The sequence below is a fragment of the Bos indicus genome, chromosome 15 (genome assembly GCF_029378745.1).
Source record: "Bos indicus isolate NIAB-ARS_2022 breed Sahiwal x Tharparkar chromosome 15, NIAB-ARS_B.indTharparkar_mat_pri_1.0, whole genome shotgun sequence".
In the NCBI taxonomy this organism is placed as follows: Eukaryota; Metazoa; Chordata; class Mammalia; order Artiodactyla; family Bovidae; genus Bos; species Bos indicus.
The window spans coordinates 56,851,858-56,875,319 of NC_091774.1; the positions used below are offsets into that span (position 1 = coordinate 56,851,858).

The following is a 23,462-nucleotide window of genomic DNA, read 5'->3' on the forward strand; positions in this document are numbered from 1 at the left end:
AGATGAAGGAGTAAGTGGGATTATAAAAACTGAATCCAAAGAAAATGAGAAGGGGGAAAAGGGAAGCAGAGAAAAGTGAGGAAAAATACAAAGCAGAAAATTAAGGGGTAGAAATAATTTAAAATATATCAGTAATCCCAGTAAATATAAATGGACAGAGGTAAACAATTAAAAGACCAAGACTCCAAAACAGGGAAAAATCCAGATATCTGCTATTCATAAGAAATGTGGTTAAAACATCAATACATAGTACTTTTGAAAGAAAAGGATATAAAAAATACATACCATACCAATATTGACTAAAAGAAGCCTGGACTAGTTGTTTGAACAACAAAGAAGTTCAAGGCATTATTCACAACAGGTGTGTTCATTACATTGTTATTAAAAGGTTCTATTTACCACATTCTAAAAAGTGGCAACTCTAAACTTGTGTGGAAATTTTTAAACAAAAATTGGCAGGATTACAAAGGAGAAATAGGTAACCATTCTACCATGATGAGATATTTTAGCCCAGTACTTAAACCAAAAAATATGAATAGGCAAAATTTGAGTAACATTACAAAATGATTTTATATACTCAACAAGTAAAGAATGCATGATCTTTTCCTTCATGGAGTAATTATTAAATCTACCAATACTAGCATTAAAGCAAAGTTCAACAGATTATAAAGAATTGGTGTCATGCATAACACGTTCTCTGACAATTAGTTAAAATAAAACAGAATTAGTCAAAATAGCACATATATTTGGAAACTTATAAGTACACTTGTAAATATGAGTAAAAAAAATCATAATAAAAATATTGAAATACTTAGGATGTAAGCAAAATGAAAATACTATAAACCAAAATAGGATGTAGCTAAAGTGGTTCTTAGAGGGACATGTTTACATTAAATATTTACATTAGAAACAGAGAGTCTGAAGAATAATGAGCTAAGTATTTGAGTAATTAGAAAATATATTTATAGAATAAACCCAAACAGAAATGAAGAATGATACTGATAAAAGAAATTGATGGGAAAAAAAAAAGCACTACTGTATTGAAGATCACTAGATATCTAATTTTGTTCCTTTCTGAGACACTACTAAAACTATAACAAAAGAATTTATTTATAAAGTATAAACCCACAAGTTGAAGACTCAATAAAATTTTAGAAGCTAGAAAGTAAATGGATTACTGCTAATTGGCATAACTAACCCAAGAGCCAAATTCTAAGCCAGGAACCACCAGTTTACATCAGAGAATTTTCTTAAGTATCAAGCCTTAGCAACAGACAGTTTGGTGAAGGAGATGGAGGAGGAGTCTAAAATATCTCTGGAAAAGGGTGAACAGTGTGTCTACATTGGGTTTTGCCAGGCACAGTTGAGCATACAAATACCATATTGAAATCAGGTAAGTTAGGTGACCTTGTGCTTTATGAATGCTGAATGCAAAAACGTCTAGACAGAATACTGAAAGAATCTTCTTATTGAATATATGAGTAGCCTAAAAGGCCTTATTGGTATTGGTGTTGAGGGTTCCCTAACAATTGACCCAGGAAAATAGCCCTACAGCAAAGGTTACTAACTAGGGAAAATAGCCCTACAGTAAAGGTTAGCAACTGAATACTTGCTTGGGACCACCTTTTTAGTTTCTTACTCTTAAGAATGAGGAGACAGTGCCAGATGTATGATGAATACATTCAATATGAAAGAGGCCATAACAAATAAGGGAGAAAAAAATCAGCTTTAAAGAAACGGAAGAAACTTTAAAAACAACAAAATGACAACAAATATTATAATTCATTAATATTCTTAGGAATATAGTATATCTATGAATCAAGAGTACAATGCTATAAAAAAGAACATTCAGAGAATCCCCCAAAAATGGACATTAAAAATATAGTAAAAAGCTGAAATGAATATTTTGAAAGATACAGTTAATGAAGACATTGGAATTCTTTCTCCAGAACACACATTGTGATTGTTTTATGGTCCAGGAGCCCCTATACCCATTCACCAGCAAGCATCCACCACAGGAGAGGCTCTGAGCTCATGTTATGGTCCAGAGTGAACAGGACAGCATGGGGCCTCTTGGCCTCAGGACCCTTGGACCCACTCACCACCACTGCTGTGGACAAATAGCAAGTGTTTCCTCAAGTCCATGGTCCCTGGGTTCCATCAGAATGGTGGGAAGGAAATGGAGAATAGAAGGAACTCAGTAGGGGTTCTGATTTCAGGACCAGCATATAAAAATGCATATTTCCTCTACCAGTACTGTGTAGAGGAAAGGGAAGGGAGGAAACTATTACCAAACAATTTAAGAAAATATCCTGTAATTGAAAAATAAGAGTTAATAGATTAAAAGAACCTACTGCGTACTTAGCACAGTGGGTAGAAATAGACCCATGCAAGTTTCAAAATTCTAGACAAGGACAGTTCTACAAGCTTAGAGTCAGAAGGTAGATACACTGCATACAAAGGATCAGGGATCAGAATGGTTTTGGACTTGCCAAAGGAAAACTGGAAGCCAGTTACAGGATAATACCTAGCCGAACTATTGATAAAATATGGTGACAGAATACATTTTCGTACCTTTAAGTTCTCAAAAAAAAGAAAAATACTTATATACCATAAACTAGTGCTCAGAAACCTGTGGAAGGTTGTGTTTGACCAAAATGAGAAAACCAAAAAGGAGGAAGATATAGGAAACGAGACATAGAAAATCCAACACAAAGAGGTGAAGGCAATTTCCAAAGTGAAGGCAAAGGGAAGGGATTTTTCAGAGAATGGCTGTCCACTGGACAGGCAACCAGTCTAGATTGAAGCAGTGTGACTCCTGATACAGATATGTTGAGGGTCTTCTGTGTTACACACTCTTGACCTGATAATATACAAGTAGTCTGTCCCCAGAATCTTACCTGTACTTAGCTTGCCTGGACCATGTGCTGATGAAGTTCTTGCTCTCTCTTACGTGCCCTGCTACCTGGATAACCAGAGACATTCATTTCACCCCACAGAAGAATTTTGCTTTGAATTACTTCTGAGAGCTGAAGATTGGCCCTGGTAAGTAAGCTTAGAAGCAGAAAATAGAGAGTATCTCACCCCTAGTGATCACTTCCTTGTCATATCTCAGCACCTGGCCCATCCTGCAGTTCTGCCAAATGCCTTTACTTTGTGCTTTCTGGGACTCATTCTTGCCTCCCTCAAATGGGAAAGTGATAAACTCTGAAAAGCTGAAGGCATACTATGACTCTTTTAAACTCATCTTTTCCAAGAATCTTCATCAAACTATGGCAATAATGTCCCTTCCATGCACAAGCAGATTTGTGTTTTTCTGATGATTTTTTTTTTTTTTGGCCGCGCTGGGTCTTTGTTGCTGTACACAGACTTTCTCTAGTTGCAGTGTGTGGGCTTAGTTGCTCCACAGCATGTGGAATCCTCCTGGACCAGGAATGACATCCGTGTCTCCTGCATGGCAGGCAGATTCTTAACCACTGGACCACCAGGGAAGTCCCTGATGAGTTTTAAGTTAATAACACAATTCATTTGTTTATATGCAAACCCTGGAGGAGGGCATGGCAATCCATTCCAGTATTCTTGCCTGGAGAATCACATGGTCAGAAGCGATCCCAGTCCATGGGCTCACAAAGATTGGGACACGACTGAGCAACTAAGCACAAATAGTTAACAAAATATTTCAGAAAATCTATTCTCATCATTTACCATATTAAAAAATAAAGGAGAAAAACTACATGATGATAGCAGTACATTCAGATAAAGCATTCCATAAAATTCAGCTATTTATGACCCAAAACAAAACAAAACCCTTTACAAACTCAATAGAAGGGAAGTTTCTTAACCTTTAAACTACAGCATCTACCACATTTCCATAAAATGTTTTTAAAAGTTACCTTTAAAATCAAGACTAAAACAAGGATATACATCGTCACCACTTCTATTCAACACTGTATTGGTGGAAATCCTATCCAATGTAGTGTTTACAGATGACACGATCACATACAGAAAATACCACAAGATGTGTACCACAAAATCACTAGAAGCAATAAGTGGAATTCAGCAAGATCATGAGGTTCAAGTCCGTATTCAAAAATCATATTTCTGTGTGCTAGCACCAAACAAGTGCATAGTAAGTGAAATTGTTAAGTGAAATTTTTGAAAGTATAATTTACAGTAGCATCAAAAAACATCAAATATTTAAGGATTAAATTTAGCAAATATATGCAAGCTGTATATATTGGAAACTGTGGCGAATAAGTTTTTGCTAAGCCAAATTAAAGAAGACCTAAGTAAATAGATGTTTCATTTTCATAGATTAGAAAACTTCAATGTTATTAAGATGTCAGTTCTCTCCAAATTGATCAGGTTCAAGGCAGTCACAACAAAATCTCTGCAGGCTTTTTGGTAAAAATTGGGAAACAGTTTCTGAAATTTACATGGGACTGCAAAGGATCTAAAAGGGCCAAAACAATTTTTAAAAAGAACAGCAGAGAGGCTTATCTTCAGAACAGAAACAGACTCACAGATGGAGAGAACAGACTTGTGGTTGCCAAAGGCAAGATTAGGGTGGGGAATGGATTGAGAGTTTGGGGTTAGCAAATGCAAGCCATTATATACAGAATGAATTACAAGTCCTACTGTATAGCACAGGGAACTATATTCAATATCCTGTAATAAACTGTAATTGAAAAGAATATATGTATGTAACTGAATCACTTTGTCATACACCAGAAACTAACAGAACATTGTACATCAGCTGTATTTCAATTAAAAAAAAAAAGGACGTGAAAGGCAACTCACAAACTTGGAGAAAATGTTTGCAAAATATATATCCAACAAAGGACTTATATTTAGATAAGTATAAAGAGCTCTTGAAACTTAATAATAAGTAACAATTTTTTTTAATGGGCAAAGGTTCAAAACAAACTATCAAAGAAGATATAGGAATGGCAAATAAGTACAAGAAATGATGCTCAATAACATTTATCATTGAGAAATAAAAATTAAAGCCACAGTGAGATACCTCTATGTACCTATAGGGCAACTAAAATGAAAAAGACTTATATCATAGCAAGTGTTGGTGAGATTGTAGAACAAAAAACTCTTCTACCCTGCTGATGGGAATGTAAAATGATACAACCCCTTAGTGCTGATTAAACAGTTTAACTGTCTTAAAAAGTAACATTTACCTGCCAGACAATTTAACTATTCTCCTATCTTTTTACCCAAGGGAAATGAAAGCATATATCCATACAAAGACTTATTTATGAATGTTCATAGCTTCTTTTATTTGTTAGAGCAAAAAAACCTGGAATACAACAGAAGTATCCAACAACATTTGAACAGATTAAACCATGGTGTATCCATATAGTGGAGTACTACTCAACAGTAAGAGGAAATGAGTATTGATATACAACAGCATGGATGAATTTCAAAATAATTATGCCAACCGAAAGAAGCCATATAACAAAGAAAATATACTGTATTATTCCATTTATATAGCATTCTAAAAAATATATAAGTTTTTGGAGGTAAAGGGTAAAGCTATAAAAAAAAACTACATTAGCTATACCTGTTGTTTTGGGTAACTCACCAAACTTCAGTTTCCTCATCAGCAAAGTTAAAGAAGTGTTTATTGGAAGATTGTATTCATATGTGTGTGTTTATTTGAAAATTATATTCATATATGTGTGTTTATTTATATATATCGTGTGTATCTAATATACTGTAGTGCCTGACACAGAACTGGTGACTCCATTAGTGTTTTTTCTATCCCACCAGCCTTCTACCTCTTCCAAAGAACTAATAAAGTTATTGAGTGCTTTCAGATTACCTTCTTGATACATTTAGCAAACTCTTAGTGGCACTTTTCTTCCTCAGTAACTTTTAATGGCTAAATGTAATGGGCAGATGTATTAGAGAATTTAATAGTTAGGTTTGCTTTTAATACTTATGAAAACATTTCCCTCTCATGACATGACTTGACAAAATTTCATTTTGCTCTTTTTTTTCCTCCACACAGGGTTTATCCATGGCTTAGAGGGCTGGGTTACACATCCTTGGGTGTATTTTTATTAGGATTTTTATTCTGGAACATAGATAACATCTTTTGTGATTCACTGAGGTAAGATATATTTTCAATCTTTGAAAAATATTTTTGGAATTTGTTAAGCAGAGCATTTCATAGACATATAGAATTATTAGTGCACTGAAGTGAATTTTTCCCATCACTGAAATTAAAAAGATATGTATAGCAGAATGAAGCAGGGCAAAGGCTAATAGAGTTTTGCCAAGAGAACACACTGGTCATAGCAAACACCCTCTTCTAACAACACAAGAGAAGACTCTACACATGGACATCACCAGATGGTCAACACTGAAATCAGACCAATTATATTCTTTGCAGCCGAAGATGGAGAAGCTCTATACAGTCAACAAGAACAAGACCGGGAGCTGACTGTGGCTCAGATCATGAACTCCTTATTGCCAAATTCAGACGTAAATTGAAGAAAGTAGGGAAAAACCACTAGACCATGCAGGTATGACCTAAATCAAATCCTTACCATTATACAGTGTAAGTGAGAAATAGATTTAAGACACTAGCTCTGATAGAGACAGAGTACCTGATGAACTATGGACGGAGGTTTGTGACATTGTACAGGAGACAGGGATCAACACCATCCCTAAGAAAAAGAAATGCAAAAAATCAAAATGGCTGTCTGAGAAGGCCTTACAAATAGCTGTGAAAAGAAGAGAAACAAAAATCAAAGGAGAAAAGGAAAGATACACCCATTTGAATTCAGAGTTCCAAAGAATAGCAAGGAGAGACAAGAAAGCCTTCCTCAGTGATCAGTGCAAAGAAATAAAGGAAAACAACAGAATGGGAAAGACTAGAGATCTCTTCAAGAAAATTAGAGATATCAAGGGAACATTTCATGCAAAGATGGGCACAATAAAGTACAGAAATGGTATGGACCAAACAGAAGCAGAAGATATTAAGAAGAGGTGACAAGAATACAGAGAAGAGCTATAGAAAAAAGATCTTCACCACCCAGATAATCACAATGATGTGATCACTCACCTAGAGCCAGACATCCTGGAATGTGAAATCAAGTGGGCCTTAGAAAGCATCACTACGAACAAAGCTAGTGGAGGTGATGGGATTCCAGTTGAGCTATTTCAAATCCTGAAAAATGATGCTGTGAAAGTGCTGCAGTCAGTATGCCAGCAAATTTGGAAAACTCAACAGTGGCCACCGGACTAGAAAAGGTCAGTTTTCATTCCAATCCCAAAAGAAGGCAGTGCCAAAGAATGCTCAAACTACCACACAATTGCACTCATCTCACACACTAGCAAAGCAATGCTCAAAATTCTCCAAGCCAGGCTTCCACAGTATATGAACCATGAACTTCCAGTTGTTCAAGCTGGATTTAGAAAAGGCAGAGGAACCAGAGATCAAATTGCCAACATCCGCTGGATCATCGAAAAAGCAAGAGAATTCCAGAAAAACATCTATTTCTGCTTTATTGATTACGTCAAAGTCTTTGTCTGTGTGGATCACAATAAACTGTGGAAAATTCTGAAAGAGATGGGAATACCAGACCACCTGATCTGCCTCTTGAGAAATCTGTATGCAGGTCAAGAAGCAACAGTTAGAACTGGACATGGAACAACAGACTGGTTCCAAATAGGAAAAGGAGTACGTTAAGGCTGTATATTGTCATCCTGCTTATTTAACTTATATGCAGTGTACATCATGAGAAACGCTGGGCTGGAAGAAGCACAAGCTGGAATCAAGATTGCTGAGAGAAATATCAATAATCTCAGGTATGCAGATGATACCACCCTTATGGCAGAAAGTGAAGAACTAAAGAGCCTCTTGATGAAAGTGAAAGAGGAGACTGAAAAAGTTGGCTTAATGCTCAACATTCAGAAAACTAAGATCATGGCATCCGGTCCCATCACTTCGTGGCAAATAGATGGGGAAACAGTGGAAATAGTGGCTGACTTTATTTTCTTGGGCTCCAAAATCACTGCAGATGGTGACTGCAGCCTGAAATTAAAAGACATTTGCTCCTTGGAAGAAAAGCTATGACCAACCTAGACAGCATATTAAAAAGTAGAGACGTTACTTTGCCAACAAAGGTCCGTCTAGTCAAGGCTATGGTTTTTCCAGTAGTCATGTATGGATGTGAGAGTTGGACTATAAAAAAAGCTAAGCGCCGAAGAATTGATGCTTTTGAACTGTGATGTTGGAGAAGACTCTTGAGCATCCCTTGGACTGCAAGGAGATCAAACCAGTCCATCCTAAAGGAGATCAGTCATGAGTGTTCATTGAAAGGACTGATGTTGAAGGTGAAACTCCAGTACTTTGGCCACCTGATGCGAAGAGCTGACTCATTGAAAAGGACGCTGATACCGGGAAAGATTGAAGGCAGGAGGAGAAGGTGTCGACAGAGGATGAGATGGTTGGATGGCATCACCAACTTGATGGAGATGAATTTGGGTAGACTCCTGGAGTTGGTAATGGACAGGGAGGCCTGGCGTGCTGCATCCATGGGGTCGTAGAGTCGGACATGACTGAGCGACTGAACTAAATTCAACTAATAGCACAATAAAGTTAAATTATGGGGACACTTGTTTAAATTACCTAAAAATTTGAACTTAAAAATATTTCATAACATCTATAGGGATTTTTGTGCATACATCACAGTAGTGTACAGTTAATCAAATATTAATAATATTGACTGTGCTCAGTTGCTTTAGTCATATCTGACCTTTGCAACCCCATGGACTGTAGCCTGCCAGGCTTCTCTGTCTAGGTCTTTGAAATCTGTCTAATCTGCTTTATTGAAGAAATATTTACTGGAATTTGAATCATGGGTCTTGGACTCTAGTTGTCACCTTAGACACCTTCTGTCTGGGCCCCAATTTTCATAAAATGAACATGTTAAGTAGGTTAAACTAGTTTCCTTCCAACTCAAAATTAGCTGATTTAATGGTATTGTGTAATATTGAATAACACCACAGAGAGGCAATCAGCAAAATTCAAACTGGGAAATCTATAGAATGAATAGCCTAGCCTCTTAAGTAAATAAATTGCAGGAAGGCGGAGGGGGGAAATGGAGGAGAAATGTATAGATTAAAAGAGACTTGGAGACTTCCCTGGTGGTCCAGTGGTTAAGAATCCACCTGCCAATGTAGGAAACATAAGATCCCGTGTGCCATGGGGTTAGTAAGTCCGTGCGCCACAACTACTGAGCCAGCACTCGCCTGCGCACCCTGGAGCCTGTGCTCTGCAAGAAGAGAAGCCACGGCAATGAGAAGCCTGTGCACCACCACTAGAGAGTAGCCCCTGCTTGCTGCAGCTAGAAAACCCCCAAGCACAGCAACAAAGACCCAGTGCAGCCATAAATAAATAACTTTTTTTAAAAAGAGAGAGAGACTTGCGGCTTCCCTGGTGGTCCAGTGTTAAGACTCTCTGTTTTCAATGTAGGTGCACAGGCTTCTATCCCTGGTTTGGGAAGTAAGATTCCACATGCCACCTGATGCAGCCACGAAATGAAAAAATAAAATAAAAGAGACGTAAGAGCTATATCAACCAAACTCCAAAGTAATGTAATTACTTTTTTTGGATCTTGATTGAAACAGACTTGTGTTTAAAAAAATCTGTACGATTTTATGATCACTAATTGAATATCAAATATGATTAGTAATTGAATGTCTGATTAAGGGATTAGAGATATATACTGAGATATTTAGAGATAAAATGATACACTATCTGGGATTTGCTTCAAAATAAATAATATGGGAGAAGAGAAGTAGGTGAGAGCTTAGATGATATGAGATTGGCCATAAATTGTAATTGTTAAAAATAAATAATTTATAATTGTTGAAGCTGGGTAATGGGTACATTATTATTTTGCATATTTTTGCACGTTTGAAATGTCTTTAAATGCACACAAATAATACATCTTGCTTAGAAAACTAAGATCTAATGGAGTGGTTCGGAATCAGCAGTATCCATCAGAACTCTCGTTGGCGCTTTTACAGTGCAAAAGTAAGTCATCATCCTCTAGCTGAGTCCTCTTTGTTTCCGAGAAATGTTGAGATGTTCGCAAAACTTGTGGAAAACAGTTTGGTGTTTCACACTCAATTTCTCTGCTCTGATAGATGAGAATATTAATATAATACACACTTAATCACAAGGTCTAGAATTTGAGGCTCAGCTGTCCCACTAGCTGAGTACTTGGGCAACTCAGTAATCTCTGAATTTTAGGCTCCTAATCTGCAAAGCACAGCTTTTAACAGCCACCTCAAAGACTCACTATGAAGTGAGACCTTGCAGGAAACACTTGGTCCATAATGTGTTAATAAATATTACCTGAAAGAAAGGTTCCATGAACGAGTAGTTTACCTGAAAAAACTGATGATAAACTGTTTAGTTATGGTAGGACTTTTTACAGCTGTTAATCTGTTAATATGCATTACAAATCTCCAAAAGGGCAGCAGACTATGTACTGTTTCCTACATTTATTTTGACCACAGTCATTTCTTCATGGAAGGTCTATTAGGAATACTGTTCCTCAAAATATACTTTGGAAAACAATACAGCAGACAAAAGGAAATGAAATAATTGCCATGTTTGAGACTAATGTTTCAAAATGCTTTGATACTATCAGCATTAATTGTTAAATATGATAAATAATTGAATGCTTATTTTCCTCCCCTTCACACAGGAACTTTCGAAAGAAGGTACCACCTGTCATAGGTGTTACCACACAGTTTCATGCATGGTGGCATATTTTAACTGGCCTTGGTTCTTATCTTCACATCCTTTTCAGGTAGGAAATAGAGACTTTTTAATCCTACTATTGGAGTGTTTCTTTCTTTACTCTTCAAATAGAATGTGTAAATACAAAACGTCAGAGACTGAATCAGAGTGATTTAAGCAAGTCCCTTCCTCTCCCTGAACCTGTTTTCTCATCCTGAAAGGGTGACAGCTGTATAACTGACCTCTGGCACATGATCTACATTTTAAGTAGATCATTCATCTCCTTTTTTAGTGCAGTAGGATATAAACATTTCCAATTCTTGTTGAACAGCATATCTTTGTTTATAAAGAACAAATTTAAGAGGGAAAAAGCAGCCAGATCCCCTGAGCAGCAACTGAGAAAGCATGAGTACATCTGAAGTCACCAACTTACTTTGTCTCCTTCCCTGAAACAAATTGGTTGCTACTGTTTCCCTTATAAAGAATTTATTGGAGGTCAGCCACTTATAGTAAAAATGGAACCAGAATTGTCTCTATTCATCCTACTCACTTAATATGTCTGTATCATTCTCTCTCCCCTTACCAGAATTCATTTTTCTTCACAGCATTTTTAAACAGTTATATAAGGGTTTACTTGTTTACCTTCCCCAGCTAGATTGTAAGTTCCTTGAGAGCAAGGGCTTTATTTCATTCACTGCTACCCTCCCAAGTGCTTAAAATAGTGCCTGTCACATAGTAAGCACTCAGTATATGTTGCTAAATGATTTAATGAATAAATGTTATCATAGTGATCTCTTTACCAGAGGATGTTCAGTCGCTCAGTTGTGTCTGACTCTTTTCAACCCCATGGACTGCAGCATGCCAGGTTTCCCTGCCCCTCACCAACTCCTGGAGCTTACTCAAACTCATGTCCCTCGAGTCAGTGATGCCATCCAGCCATCTCATCGTCTGTCATTCCCTTCTCTCTCTTTCAATCTTTCCCAGCATCAGGGTCTTTTAAATGAGTCAGTTCTTCACATCAGGTGGCCAAAGTATTGGAGTTTCACCTTCAGCATTAGTCCTTCCAATGAATGTTCAGGACCGATTTCCTTTAGAATGGACTGGTTGGATCTCCTTGCAGTCATGAGACTCAAGAGTCTTCTCCAACACCACAGTTCAAAAGCATCAATTCTTTGGTGCTTAGCTTTCTTTATGGTCCAACTCTCAGATCCATACATGACTACTGGAAAAACCATAGCCTTGACTAGATGGACCTTTATCAAGAAATTAATGCCTCTCCTTTTTAATATGCTGTCTAGGTTGGTCATAGCTTTTCTTCCAAGGAGCAAGCGTCTTTTAATTTCATGGCTGCAGTCACCATCTGCAGTGATTTTGGAGCCCAAGAAAATAAAGTCTCTCATTGTTTCCCCATCTATTTGCCACAAAGTGATGGGACCGGATGCCATGATGTTTTCTGAATGTTGAGTTTTAAGCCAACTTTTTCACTCTCCTCTTTCACTTTCCTCAAGAGGCTCTTTAGTTCTTCTTCGCTTTCTACCATAAGAGTGGAGGTTATTGATATTTCTCTTGGAAATATTGATTCCAGATTATGCTTCATCCAGTCTGGCATTTCTCATGATATACTCTGCATATAAGTTAAATACGCAGGGTGACAGTATACAGCCTTGATGTACTCCTTTCCCAATTTGGAACCAGTCTGTTGTTCCATGTCCAGTTCTAACTGTTGCTTCTTGACCTGCATACAGATTTCTCAGGAGGCAAATCAGGTGGTTTGGTATTCCCATCTCTTTCAGAATTTTCAACAGTTTGTTGTGAACCACATAGTCAAAGGCTTTGGCATTGTCAGTAAAGCAGAAGTAGATAGTTTTCTGGAACTCTATTGCTTTTTAATGATCCAACGAATGTTGGGAATTTGATCTCTGGTTCCTCTGCCTTTTCTAAATCCAGCTTGAACATCTAGAAGTTCATGGTTCATATACTGTGGAAGCCTGGCTTGGAGAATTTTGAGCATTGCTTTGCTAGTGTGTGAGATGAGTGCAATTGTGTGGTAGTTTGAACATTCTTTGGCATTGCCTTTCTTTGGGATTGGAATGAAAACTGACCTTTCCCAGTCCTGTGGCCACTGTTGAGTTTTCCAAATTTGCTGGCATATTGAGTGCAGCACTTTCACAGCATCATCTTTTAGGATTTGAAATAGCTCAACTAGAATTCCATCACCTCACTAGCTTTGTTCTTAGTGATGCTTCCTAAGGCCCTCTTGACTTCACGTTCCAGAATATCTGGCTCTAGGTGAGTGATCACACCATCGTGGTTATCTGGATCTTGAAGATCTTTTTTGTATAATTCTTCTCTGTATTCTTGCCACCTCTTCTTAATATCTTCTGCTTCTGTTAGGTCCATACCATTTCTTTCCTTTATTGTGCCCATCTTTACATGAAATATTCCCTTGGTATCTCTAATGTTTAATCTCAAATTCATCTCAAGAATTGAGAGATCTTAAGTATTTGTAGAAAAGGGAAGAAAATTTTCCTTTGAACCAATGTGAAAATTTATTCAAATGAAATTTTAGAATACCTTCTCAAAATAACATTTGCATCCCACCTATCTAGAGATAATCTATTTAGGCAACCTGAATTATCTAAAATTTAACTACTTGAGAATTACATAAAAAGAACTTCTGGGCAGCTAAATAAGAATCGGTGAATTCATACCTTGAAGAGCTCAAGGTTATTAATTATGGAAGAGCTTTAAAAACTCTGGCTCTATGTATACTTATTCTGGTTTGCTACTGTTACTGCATTAATTGTTTGGATTCTTAGCCCATAGCATATTAGAAATATCTATTTAAGAAGGGTTATGGCAGGAAATGTTCGGGAAAACTGACAAATGATAGAAAAGGAGAACCAAAAGTAACTAGAACAGACCCAAGAATTAAAAACTTGGTTCTGTAACACTCCCCAAGAAATCCCAAGTACATTAACGCAGTATAATATAATATACCAATGAATTTTTCTAGTAAGGACTCAAGAAGGGATGAAATTATACTCAATATATCCTATTTTGAAAGACTAGGGATGCTTTTGAACCGTGGTGTTGGAGAAGACTCTTGAGAGTCCCTTGCACTACAAGGAGACCCAACCAGTCCATTCTAAAGGAGATCAGATGTTCTGATCTGGGTGTTCTTTGGAAGGAATGATGCTAAAGCTGAAACTCCAATACTTTGGCCATCTCATGTGAAGAGTTGACTCATTGGAAAAGACTCTGATGCTGGGACGGACTGGGGGCAGGAGGAAACGGGGACTACAGAGGATGAGATGGCTGGATGGCGTCACTGACTCTATGGACGTGAGTCTGAGTGAACTCCGGGAGATGGTGATGGACAGGGAGGCCTGGCGTGCTGCGATTCATGGGGTCGCAAAGAGTCGGACACGACTGAGCGACTGAACTGAACTGAATTGAGGGTTTCCTACTCCCCCCTCCCCTTTTCTACATTTTCCTTTCTATCTAACCCCCCCCCCCCCCACTTTCTCCTTCTGTCTTCCTGGTGTAGAAACCTGTCAAGGAAATAAGGCAGTGAGGGGGAAGAAGTGCTGTGCAGAGGTACCAGGATTCAGTGACCAAGGAATAGGGAGTGAGGAAAAGGGGTCAGTGGTAGTAGCATGCTGAATTACTCTAAGAAAATCAAGGTGATGAGGATGGGGCTTCTGTGTGGGACAGGAAACAGGATGGTGAGAGGAAGGGATGGATGGAGGAGGTAGCTGGAGTTGGGAAATAGATTACATTGGACAAATAAATTAATTGGTTAAACAATAAGTAAATATATTGAGAGGTTAACAAGGGCCTGATTTCTCCACTGTATTACAAGGGATTTAAAAATATGAAAAGAGGGAAAGATAGAAGGAACTCTGAGGGGGTTAGATTGGGATTAAAAGTATTGGTATTGGGCATTCCCTGGTGGTTCACTCGTTAGCACTCCGCACCTTCATTGTTGTGTCCCAGGTTCAGTCCCTCGTTGGAGAACGAAGGTCCCACAAGCTGTACAGTGATGCTGCCGACATCCCCCAAAACACACTCAAGAATGTGTGACACACACACACACTTACATATGTACATACACTCAGATATAGGACACATTAGATGTATTCAAATTGCAATCTATTGAATAAAATAGGAATCAGTGACTGCATACTAATATGAATAAATGAGAAGGGAAAGCTCTTCCTTACAAAAGAATGCTGACTGATAAATGCAGAAGGAACAGTAGAAACAAATAATTACCATTTGGGAACTATCTATTGGATATATGATAGATATTAGTTAACAACTGATCTCTGGCTGATAGGTGGATGTTTGATGAGGAAAACAGATTGACATAATTCAGAATTACTGAACACTCTCATGAGTATTATGAAATATTCCCATGAGGCTACCCTTCTAAAACACTAATACAGAGAGGGAAATAGTGAATTTACAGTGGGGAAAACTAGTAGCAACCAACTTTCCTGCATCTAAGGTTGGCATTGCCCGTGTTGGGGCTGGTCACTACAGTGTGACTCCTGATACAGTGCACTGAAATGAGTTTAGCATCAGTTCTGTGGTATTCCTGCCAGAGTTGCAAGGCCTGTGTCTGGCCATGAAAACACTGATGAAATCATGTTGAAGGTATTTCTACAGAGTGAAAGTCTTGTAAGACCATCAAGTTATGGGAGACAGAGAGCTGAAGAATTATTGAGTTAGGAAATGATGGTTAAGACATGACATGGAAACTAAATGCAGTGCGTGTTTCTGGATAAGACCCTGAATCAGAATGGAGAAGAGAAATTGTTGGGACATTCAGCACAAGTTGAATTGTTTTGACTTGGATGGAGTACTTTATTAATACTAATTTCATGGTTGGAACAGTTATATTATAATAATTTAGGAGAGTGTTCTTGTTTTGTGGTGATACACAATGAGGTATTTAGGGATGATGGCCATCATGTCATTTAATGACCCTATAGGAAATAGATAAATAGATATACAGATACACATACATTATGTGTTTTTGTGTATGGGTATAAATATAAAACAGATGTGGTTCAATGGTAACAATTGGGGATCTGGAATAAGGGGATACAAGAATTCTTAATCTTGCAACCTTTCTGTAAGTTTCAAACTGTTTTTAAATTAAAAAAAAAAACAAGAGAGGCAGGCCAGGCCTATTTTTGTGAAGAGGAGGCTGAGTACACATATATGCTGAGAAATGTGAAAACTCTTTTTAAGGTTACACATAAGCTGTTAAATAACAGCAGTTAGCTCTGAGCTGAGGGTCAGGAATAGGAGACAGACCTCTTTTTTCCTGTACACCTTTTCATACTGTTTGAATTTTTAACCAAATGCTTGTATTAGCCTTTCAAAAAATAATTTAGAAATAAAAGAGTGGGATAGTTTATATAACCCTTAAGTGAGCTACAGTAATATTTTTAAACTCTCTTCTTTATTCTTTAGTTATAGTGAAAATGGTATCATACATTACTTGTCAGTGTAAATTGATAAAATCCATTTGAAAGAAATTTGATGCTACATATGTTGATGAAACTGAAATGTTTATATTTTTATCACAATTATTAGCTTTCTCAAAATTTATCCTAAAGAAAAAAACCTGGAAAAATGAAAATGTGTGTAGACACAGAAAGTTTTATCACTGTTATTTAATTTAGCAAAAGAAAAACAATAATCCCTAGATGTCCATCAGCAGATGAATGGATAAGAAAGTTGTGGTACATATATGGTAATGGAGTATTACTCATATGGTAATATGAGTAATGGAGTATTACTCAGTCATTAAAAAGACTACATTTGAATCAGCTCTAATGAGGTGGATGAAACTGGAGCCTATTATACAAAGTGAAGTAAGCCAGAAAGAAAAACACCAATACAGTATCCTAATGCATATATATGGGATTTAGAAAGATGATAACAATAACCCTGTATGCGAGACAGCAAAAGAGACACAAATGTATAGAACAGTCTTATGGACTCTGTGGAAGAGGGACAGGGTGGGATGATTTGGGAGAATGGCATTGAAACATATATAATATCATATGAAATGAATCACCAGTCCAGGTTCGATGCAGGATACAGGATGCTTGGGGCTGGTGCACTGGGATGACCCAGAGGGATGGTATGGAGAGGGAGGTGGGAGGGGGGTTCAGGATGGGGAACATGTGTACACCTGTGGCAGATTCATGTTGATGTATGGCAAAACCAATACAATATTGTAAAGTAATTAGCCTCCAATTAAAACAAATAAATTTATATTTAAAAAGAAAAAGAAAATATCCAATAGTTAGGGAAAAAATCATAAAGTAAATCATAGTATCTCCTTTATTCAGCCATTTAAAATTATAAATATGATAATTTTATGGCAACATAGACATTTTTATTTTTAAGTGAAACAAAGTCATGTATATAAAATTATTAAACCAGTGTAAAAATTCATTTGTATGGTGACACAGTTTAAAGTAAATACACAAAAATTGAAGCATTTTGGTGAGATTTGATGGCAAGATTTTGAGTTAATTTTTTTTTCTAGTAATGTTAAAATGTTTTCCTATTTTTTTTTTAAGGAGACAGGGAAGAATAGAATATATTTTAGATATATTTCACCCTAAATAACTAAAATAAAAGAAACTTCGATGTTATAAGTTTTAATTATATGGAAATTTTGATTCTGTAGGTCCCTCATTGAAGGGAACATGTGAATAATGATATTTCAGAGGGACGATTTGAGAATTTAGTAACATGATGTACTCTAAAACTTAAGTCCTGTACAGATGTTTGAAACAAAGAGTAACACAGTAGAGTAAAAATATCTGAGTTCAGATCTTTACTCCTTTACTTCATAACTGGGTAACAATCTTGAGCCAAGTTATTTACTTAGCTCTAAGTCTCCATTTCCTGATCTGTTAAAATAAGGAGAATACTCTTTTATTCCATAGATTGTTGAAATGTTTAAATTGAGCAGGACTTTCATTTGCAATGATGCCAGCCTAGGATATTCAGACAGATTTCCTGCTAAAACAACGAAGAGTATTGAATAAAATATTTAAAGCATCAAATGTTGACAATATTAAAAGAAATGTTACACTCTAAAAGAAAACAGGTACCTAAAAAGAGCACCACAGCTGCTTAGGGCTGGAAGAATTTTTGTCAGTCCATCAATTCTAAGCTCTGATTCCGTGGCCTCATGGAATAAAGGAGGCGGAAGTCAAGACCTAAAGCTAACCAAAGAAAAGGAGCCAGCCCAAAGAAGGGAGTCTAATGGAAGACTTTTCTGCATCAAGTTGAATGAATCAGAAGCTCACTCTACTCCACCCCCAAAAGACTAAAAAGTTAGTTGCTTTGAAACTGAGCAGAGGGAAAAAAATAGTAAATTAGGGGAGAGGAATATGTTTCACAGAAGTAGCCATCAGACATTACTCACACAAATTTACAACCATCTACCAATCAAGACCTTAGAAATAACCCAGTATAACTTCCTCATTTTATGGTGAACAAAACTGGGGCCCAGAGAGAAGTGACTTGATCACTGCCCAGTTACAGGACAACATGTTGGATAATCATTAGATGGCACCTGACTTCAAATCTTGCTTCTACCATTTAATAGCTATACCACCTTGAATGAAATGTTTGACCTTTTTTGAGACTTTCTCATATGCAAAACAAGAATAATACCTATCTAGTAGGGTAATTTAAGAATGAAGTGTGTATAAAGCTCTGGGTCCAGTGCTTGCCCACATGTTGTAGGTACTTAATAAATAGTTGACAGTGGTAGAGGGAACAGCAAGGATTGGAATCCAGGGCTTCTCTGCCCCAGTCCAGGACTCTTCACTAAAGAGAGAATATGGTAGCCTCATTTTAGAGATTTATGTCTGAAAAACTGTCAAAGTAAGTTTATATTATTATAATCTTGGACAGCAAGGAGATCAAACCTGTCGATTCTAAAGGAAATCAACCCTGAATATTCTTCAGAAGGACTGATGCTGAAGCTGAAGCTCCAACACTTTGCCCACCTCATGCAAAGAGCCTACTCTTTGGAAAAGACTCCGATGCTGGGAAAGATTGAGCGCAGGAGAAGCGGGCAGCAGGATGAGATGGTTGGATGGCATCACTGACTCAATGGACATAAGTTTGAGCAAACTCAGGGAGATAGTGAAGGACAAGGAAGCCTGGTGTGCAGCAGTCTAAGGGGCTACAAAGAGTTGGACACGACTGAGTGACTGAATAACAACAAAGGTTATATTCTAAAACAGTGCAGTATTCTTCTTAATATATGATGCCTGTCTTCACAATTCCAGTTTGAGGTACAGTAGGATGGTATAGCCACACAAAGTTACCATGCTCTTTTTCATTCTCTTATTTAAAGTAGGAAATTTTTCATGCTATAAAATTATGTTTTACATATGTACTCATGCTATATATTACTATTCAAATACAATTAAATAGTGTACATAAACTATGTATGTTGTAAGTTATACATAGTTTAATAAATTTTTCAGGAATAAATTTAACTTTGATATTAAAATCTTATCTTCAGAGGTGATTCATTTTAAAGAATTCTCTGAAGAAGTGATACCTTTCTGATTATTTCACACCTATATTATAATCCTTATAGAGTTGATATAACCATTTCTAAAATGTTCTAGGAATACTCTGCCTTAATTCTTACTACCATATAACTTCAGAGATGAAACTGGCAATCATGACATGAATCACATCAAGCATGAGTGGAATGCTCCCTACAAATATCCTGAGTGTCCAGTGCTAGAGTTGTTTATTTCTCCGTCTTTCTTAGTACTTTGCCAAGTATTCTGCACAGAGTACATTCTCAAAAAATGGTTACTAAAGTTCATTTATCAGTGCTACTTTTTCTTTGTATATACAGAGGCAGTGTGGTTGAATTTGTCAATAAGCCAGTTTACATGAATTAAAAATTTGTCTGAACTTATTTACAAAACAGACATAGACTCACAGACATAGAAAGCAAATTTATGGTTGCCAAAGGGAAAAGGGGTTGGGGAAGGAGGGATAAATTAGGGCTTTGGGATTAACAGATACACACTACTATATATAAAATAAACAGCAAGGATCTACTATATAGCACAGGGAACTATATTCAATATCTTGTAATAACCTTTAATGGAAAATAATCTGAAAAAGAATACATATATGTGTGTGTGTGTGTGTATATATATATATATATATATATATATTATATATATATATAATCACTTTGCTGTGCACCTGAAGCTAATCAACACTGTAAGTCAACTATACTTTAATTTAAAAGAAAAAAAATTGTCTGAAAAGCTCTTCCCTCTCCCCTTTTCTTTCAGTTTATATACAAGAACACTTTATTTGAGATACAGGCCAAAGGTGAAGGTAAGTCTTCTTCCTAGGGAGTTGTTTGTATGTGTGTGTTGGAGGAGGAGGTAATGGGAGGATGGGATGGAGGTAGAAGAAGGGGATGGGGTGGAAAGAGTACAGGCTTTGGAACCAGATGCTCTTGAATCTTCTGTCTTTGACTTACTGCTTTATGACCCTGGGCAAGTCTCCTTTCTTCAAGCCTTAGTTTCTTCAGCAATAAAATGGAGCTGTTAATAGCTAAGTTGAAGAGCTGTTTTAAGCATCTGAGAGAATTTAAATGCCCAGCTCCATGCTTGACAAAGTAAATGCTTAATATATTTAAATAAGTAAAAATTGTTTCTGAGATATGGTGCAGACCTGGAAAGAATATGCTGTGCTCTGATTATTAATACCAGGACAACCACTAACAAACCACTGTAGTCATAGCCTAAGACTTCTTTTTCAGGGATAACATGGAACAATTTTATCTTCTTTCATTTTGTCCTAACTTGTTTCCAAACAGTTTCTCTTCGGAATCTGGCCAGTGATCCTGTTTGAGCCTCTCAGGAAGCAGTGATGAATTGTTACACCAAGAAAATAAAATAGCACATACCCTAGGCCTAGCCAAACAAACAAGGAAATAAAGATCTACATGTTTAGATGTATTACGACCATCACAGCAAAGGAGTGACTTTCTGACATGCTGCCAGCCACACAGAGAATGAGGAATGGGACTTGTTGGATGTTTAGCTTGTGTCTTTATCTCATTTGTCTTCCCTCTCCTCACCCTCACCCTAAGATGTTTAAAAAGAAACAGACATAATGTGTATGTATATACCCGAATGCTGGAAGTATTGGGCTTCTCTTAACAGGTTAACAGTTTATGCTGATCATAGGAAGTTAACTTTTTCTCTTTTTTGACAAGGCTTGCATATGAATTTTTCTTAATATTTGATTAAATAATGAAAACAGTCAGCTAAGGACTAGCAAAACCCCATACCCAGTTGGCCTGCTATGAGGCAGCACTTAGCTGCATCAGCCTTGATTTATATTTTTGTCATTATCTGCCTCTGCTGGTCGGAGTGTTGTAAGCAAGCTCAGACCTGCCACTGGGTTCTACACTTGTCACATTCCAGACTTACGGTGGGCGCTGGAGTGTCTCTGTGTGGTCACAGCCCAGCAGAGCGGGTGAGTCAGTCACCTTCTGCCCTTTATGAAGGCTGCCAGGACACCTGTAGAATGTTCCACCTCCAGCCAGTTAAAGGTTGTTGCCATGTTTCCTTTGATCTTTGCAGATCTTTAAGTTGTGACTGTTCTTATGGCTAGGCAAACATGATTGGTGGACTGACCTACTCATATTTCATCCTCCTAGAATAACTTATTTGAGGTTACCAGTAAATGTTGTTGTACTCTGACTTTAAAATTATGCAATATTTTCCAGTTTTCAGAGAGTCAATAGTTATGCCCAGGGAAATGCATGGAGTTAACTAGAGCTAAAATGATCAGGATCCTATTTACATAAAGCTTATTAGAATGCCTGTTCCTTCATGTTTTTAGAAGGAAATAGACATAAGGGTTGAAAACAGCTCTAACTTACTTGAACCTGTAACAGAACTACCAAAAATTAAAGCGCTAAGAGACGGCAGTGAAATCTCATTGTAAGGCGGCTAATTCTATTGGAATTGAATGTATAACAAATTGAGTCACTTGTCTAAACACAACACCTGCCTGGAGTGAAAACTTGATTTGACCCCTTTGCTCATATATCACCATATTTGTAGCTCTGTACCTTAGCATTTTTACAACTTTTCTGTGCTTATACATTATTATAAAATCCATATTGTTTTTATTACATGTTATCATTACCCCAGATTAAATTCTGAGCTACAGCTTCCAAAGGAAAGTCATTTTTTTCTTATGCAAAGATGTAAGACACTTCTGTTGTTTTTCTGTTCTTCAGTAAGAAACCTTGGTATTAATTTAAAACCAATACAAATTTTGTTGTTTTTTTTCACCAGCTGACCTTAGTTTTAGTCCAAGTCCTGTTTTTCTTACTTTAGCATGCCAATTGGCTGTTACTTCCACCTGCTTTTATGATCCTCCAGCAAGAAAAACACTTACCAGAGTATAAATATGAAAGAACTTTGGTTGTGCCTTAGGAAAATGGAAACTAAACAGAACCAACACAAGCCTGTAGGACTATTCTTTCTTTTGCTTCTAGATTCTGGCGTCTGGCTGCATTTCACGCGCACCTACCTAGGCTGTCAGCCATCTGACATTTTTTGAATAAGTCATTTGTTTCACATCATTGTCTTGTTTGTGTCAGGAAGGCACTGTGAGACTAAGGTTCTACAGTATTAAGGTCAGATTAAGGGTACAGAGAACATACCCTGACACTGAGGTCCTTTTGAACAGTTTGTTTTGTTTCAACCACAGCCACGTGTAATTTCTTGTTGAATAAAGTTGTCCAGCAGCTTGGAGACTATAACACTGGCCAGTTTTTCAAACACCCTTGTTTCTGCTGTGAAAACAACAGCATGAAAGCTTAGCAGAAGACATTTTAGAAGGGTTGGTCAGAAAGCAGAGACTAAATCAGGCTCTTTAATTTTCTAAGTTAGTTTTTGTCTCACACCTGGCTCCCTTTTTAGCAATCTGTGTATTAGCACACAAAACTTTGTATCTGTGCCATATCGAGTATCAGTATTACAAAAATACTGATGAACTTTGTGATACTGCTGAATCATCTTTATTTCAATGTGGCTTACTTTTTTTATTCCTTCTAGGACTTTGGGTTATAGTATTACAGGGTTATTACTACTTCTCTTCCCTTTATTAACATTGTCTGTTCATTTCCTGTTCCCTTTCCTGTTAACTAGGGAGTGCCCAAAGAAACCTGTTTTCTTCTGAGTGAAGAATGTTTTGTGTATATATCACTTAATGTGAAAGGTGCTCATCTATGAGCCCTACAGCAAATTGTATTTTAGAAAACATTAGTCCTTTCAGTTCAGTTCAGTCGCTCAGTCGTGTCTGACTCTTTGCGACCCCATGAACCACAGCACGCCAGGCCTCCCTGCCCATCACCAACTCCTGGAGTTTACCCAAACCTATGTCCATTGAGTCTGTGATGCCATCCAACCTCTCATCCTCCTTCTTCTCCTGCCTAGCATCAGGGTCTTTTCCAATGAGTCAGCTCTTTGCATCAGGTGGCCAAAGTACTGGAGTTTCAGCTTCAACATCAGTCCTTCCAATGAACACCCAGGACTGATCTCCTTTAGGATGGACTGGTTGGATCTCCTTGCAG

General features: G+C 37.2%; 1 protein-coding gene across 5 annotated transcripts in view; it reads left to right on the forward strand.

The window, feature by feature from the left end:
* The window catches only part of ACER3 (alkaline ceramidase 3), a 157,789-nt gene extending 135,140 nt beyond the window's left edge, over positions 1-22,649 (forward strand). For all 5 annotated transcript variants that reach the window (XM_070803950.1, XM_019974827.2, XM_070803951.1 and 2 more), the window contains 4 exons: positions 6,023-6,124; positions 10,740-10,844; positions 20,152-20,197; positions 20,685-22,649. In XM_070803950.1, coding sequence (XP_070660051.1) covers positions 6,023-6,124; positions 10,740-10,844; positions 20,152-20,197; positions 20,685-20,738 — 307 coding nt within the window. In that variant the 3' untranslated portion in view covers positions 20,739-22,649. The remainder of the gene's footprint in view (positions 1-6,022; positions 6,125-10,739; positions 10,845-20,151; positions 20,198-20,684) is intronic.
* Positions 22,650-23,462: the final 813 nt, after the last annotated feature.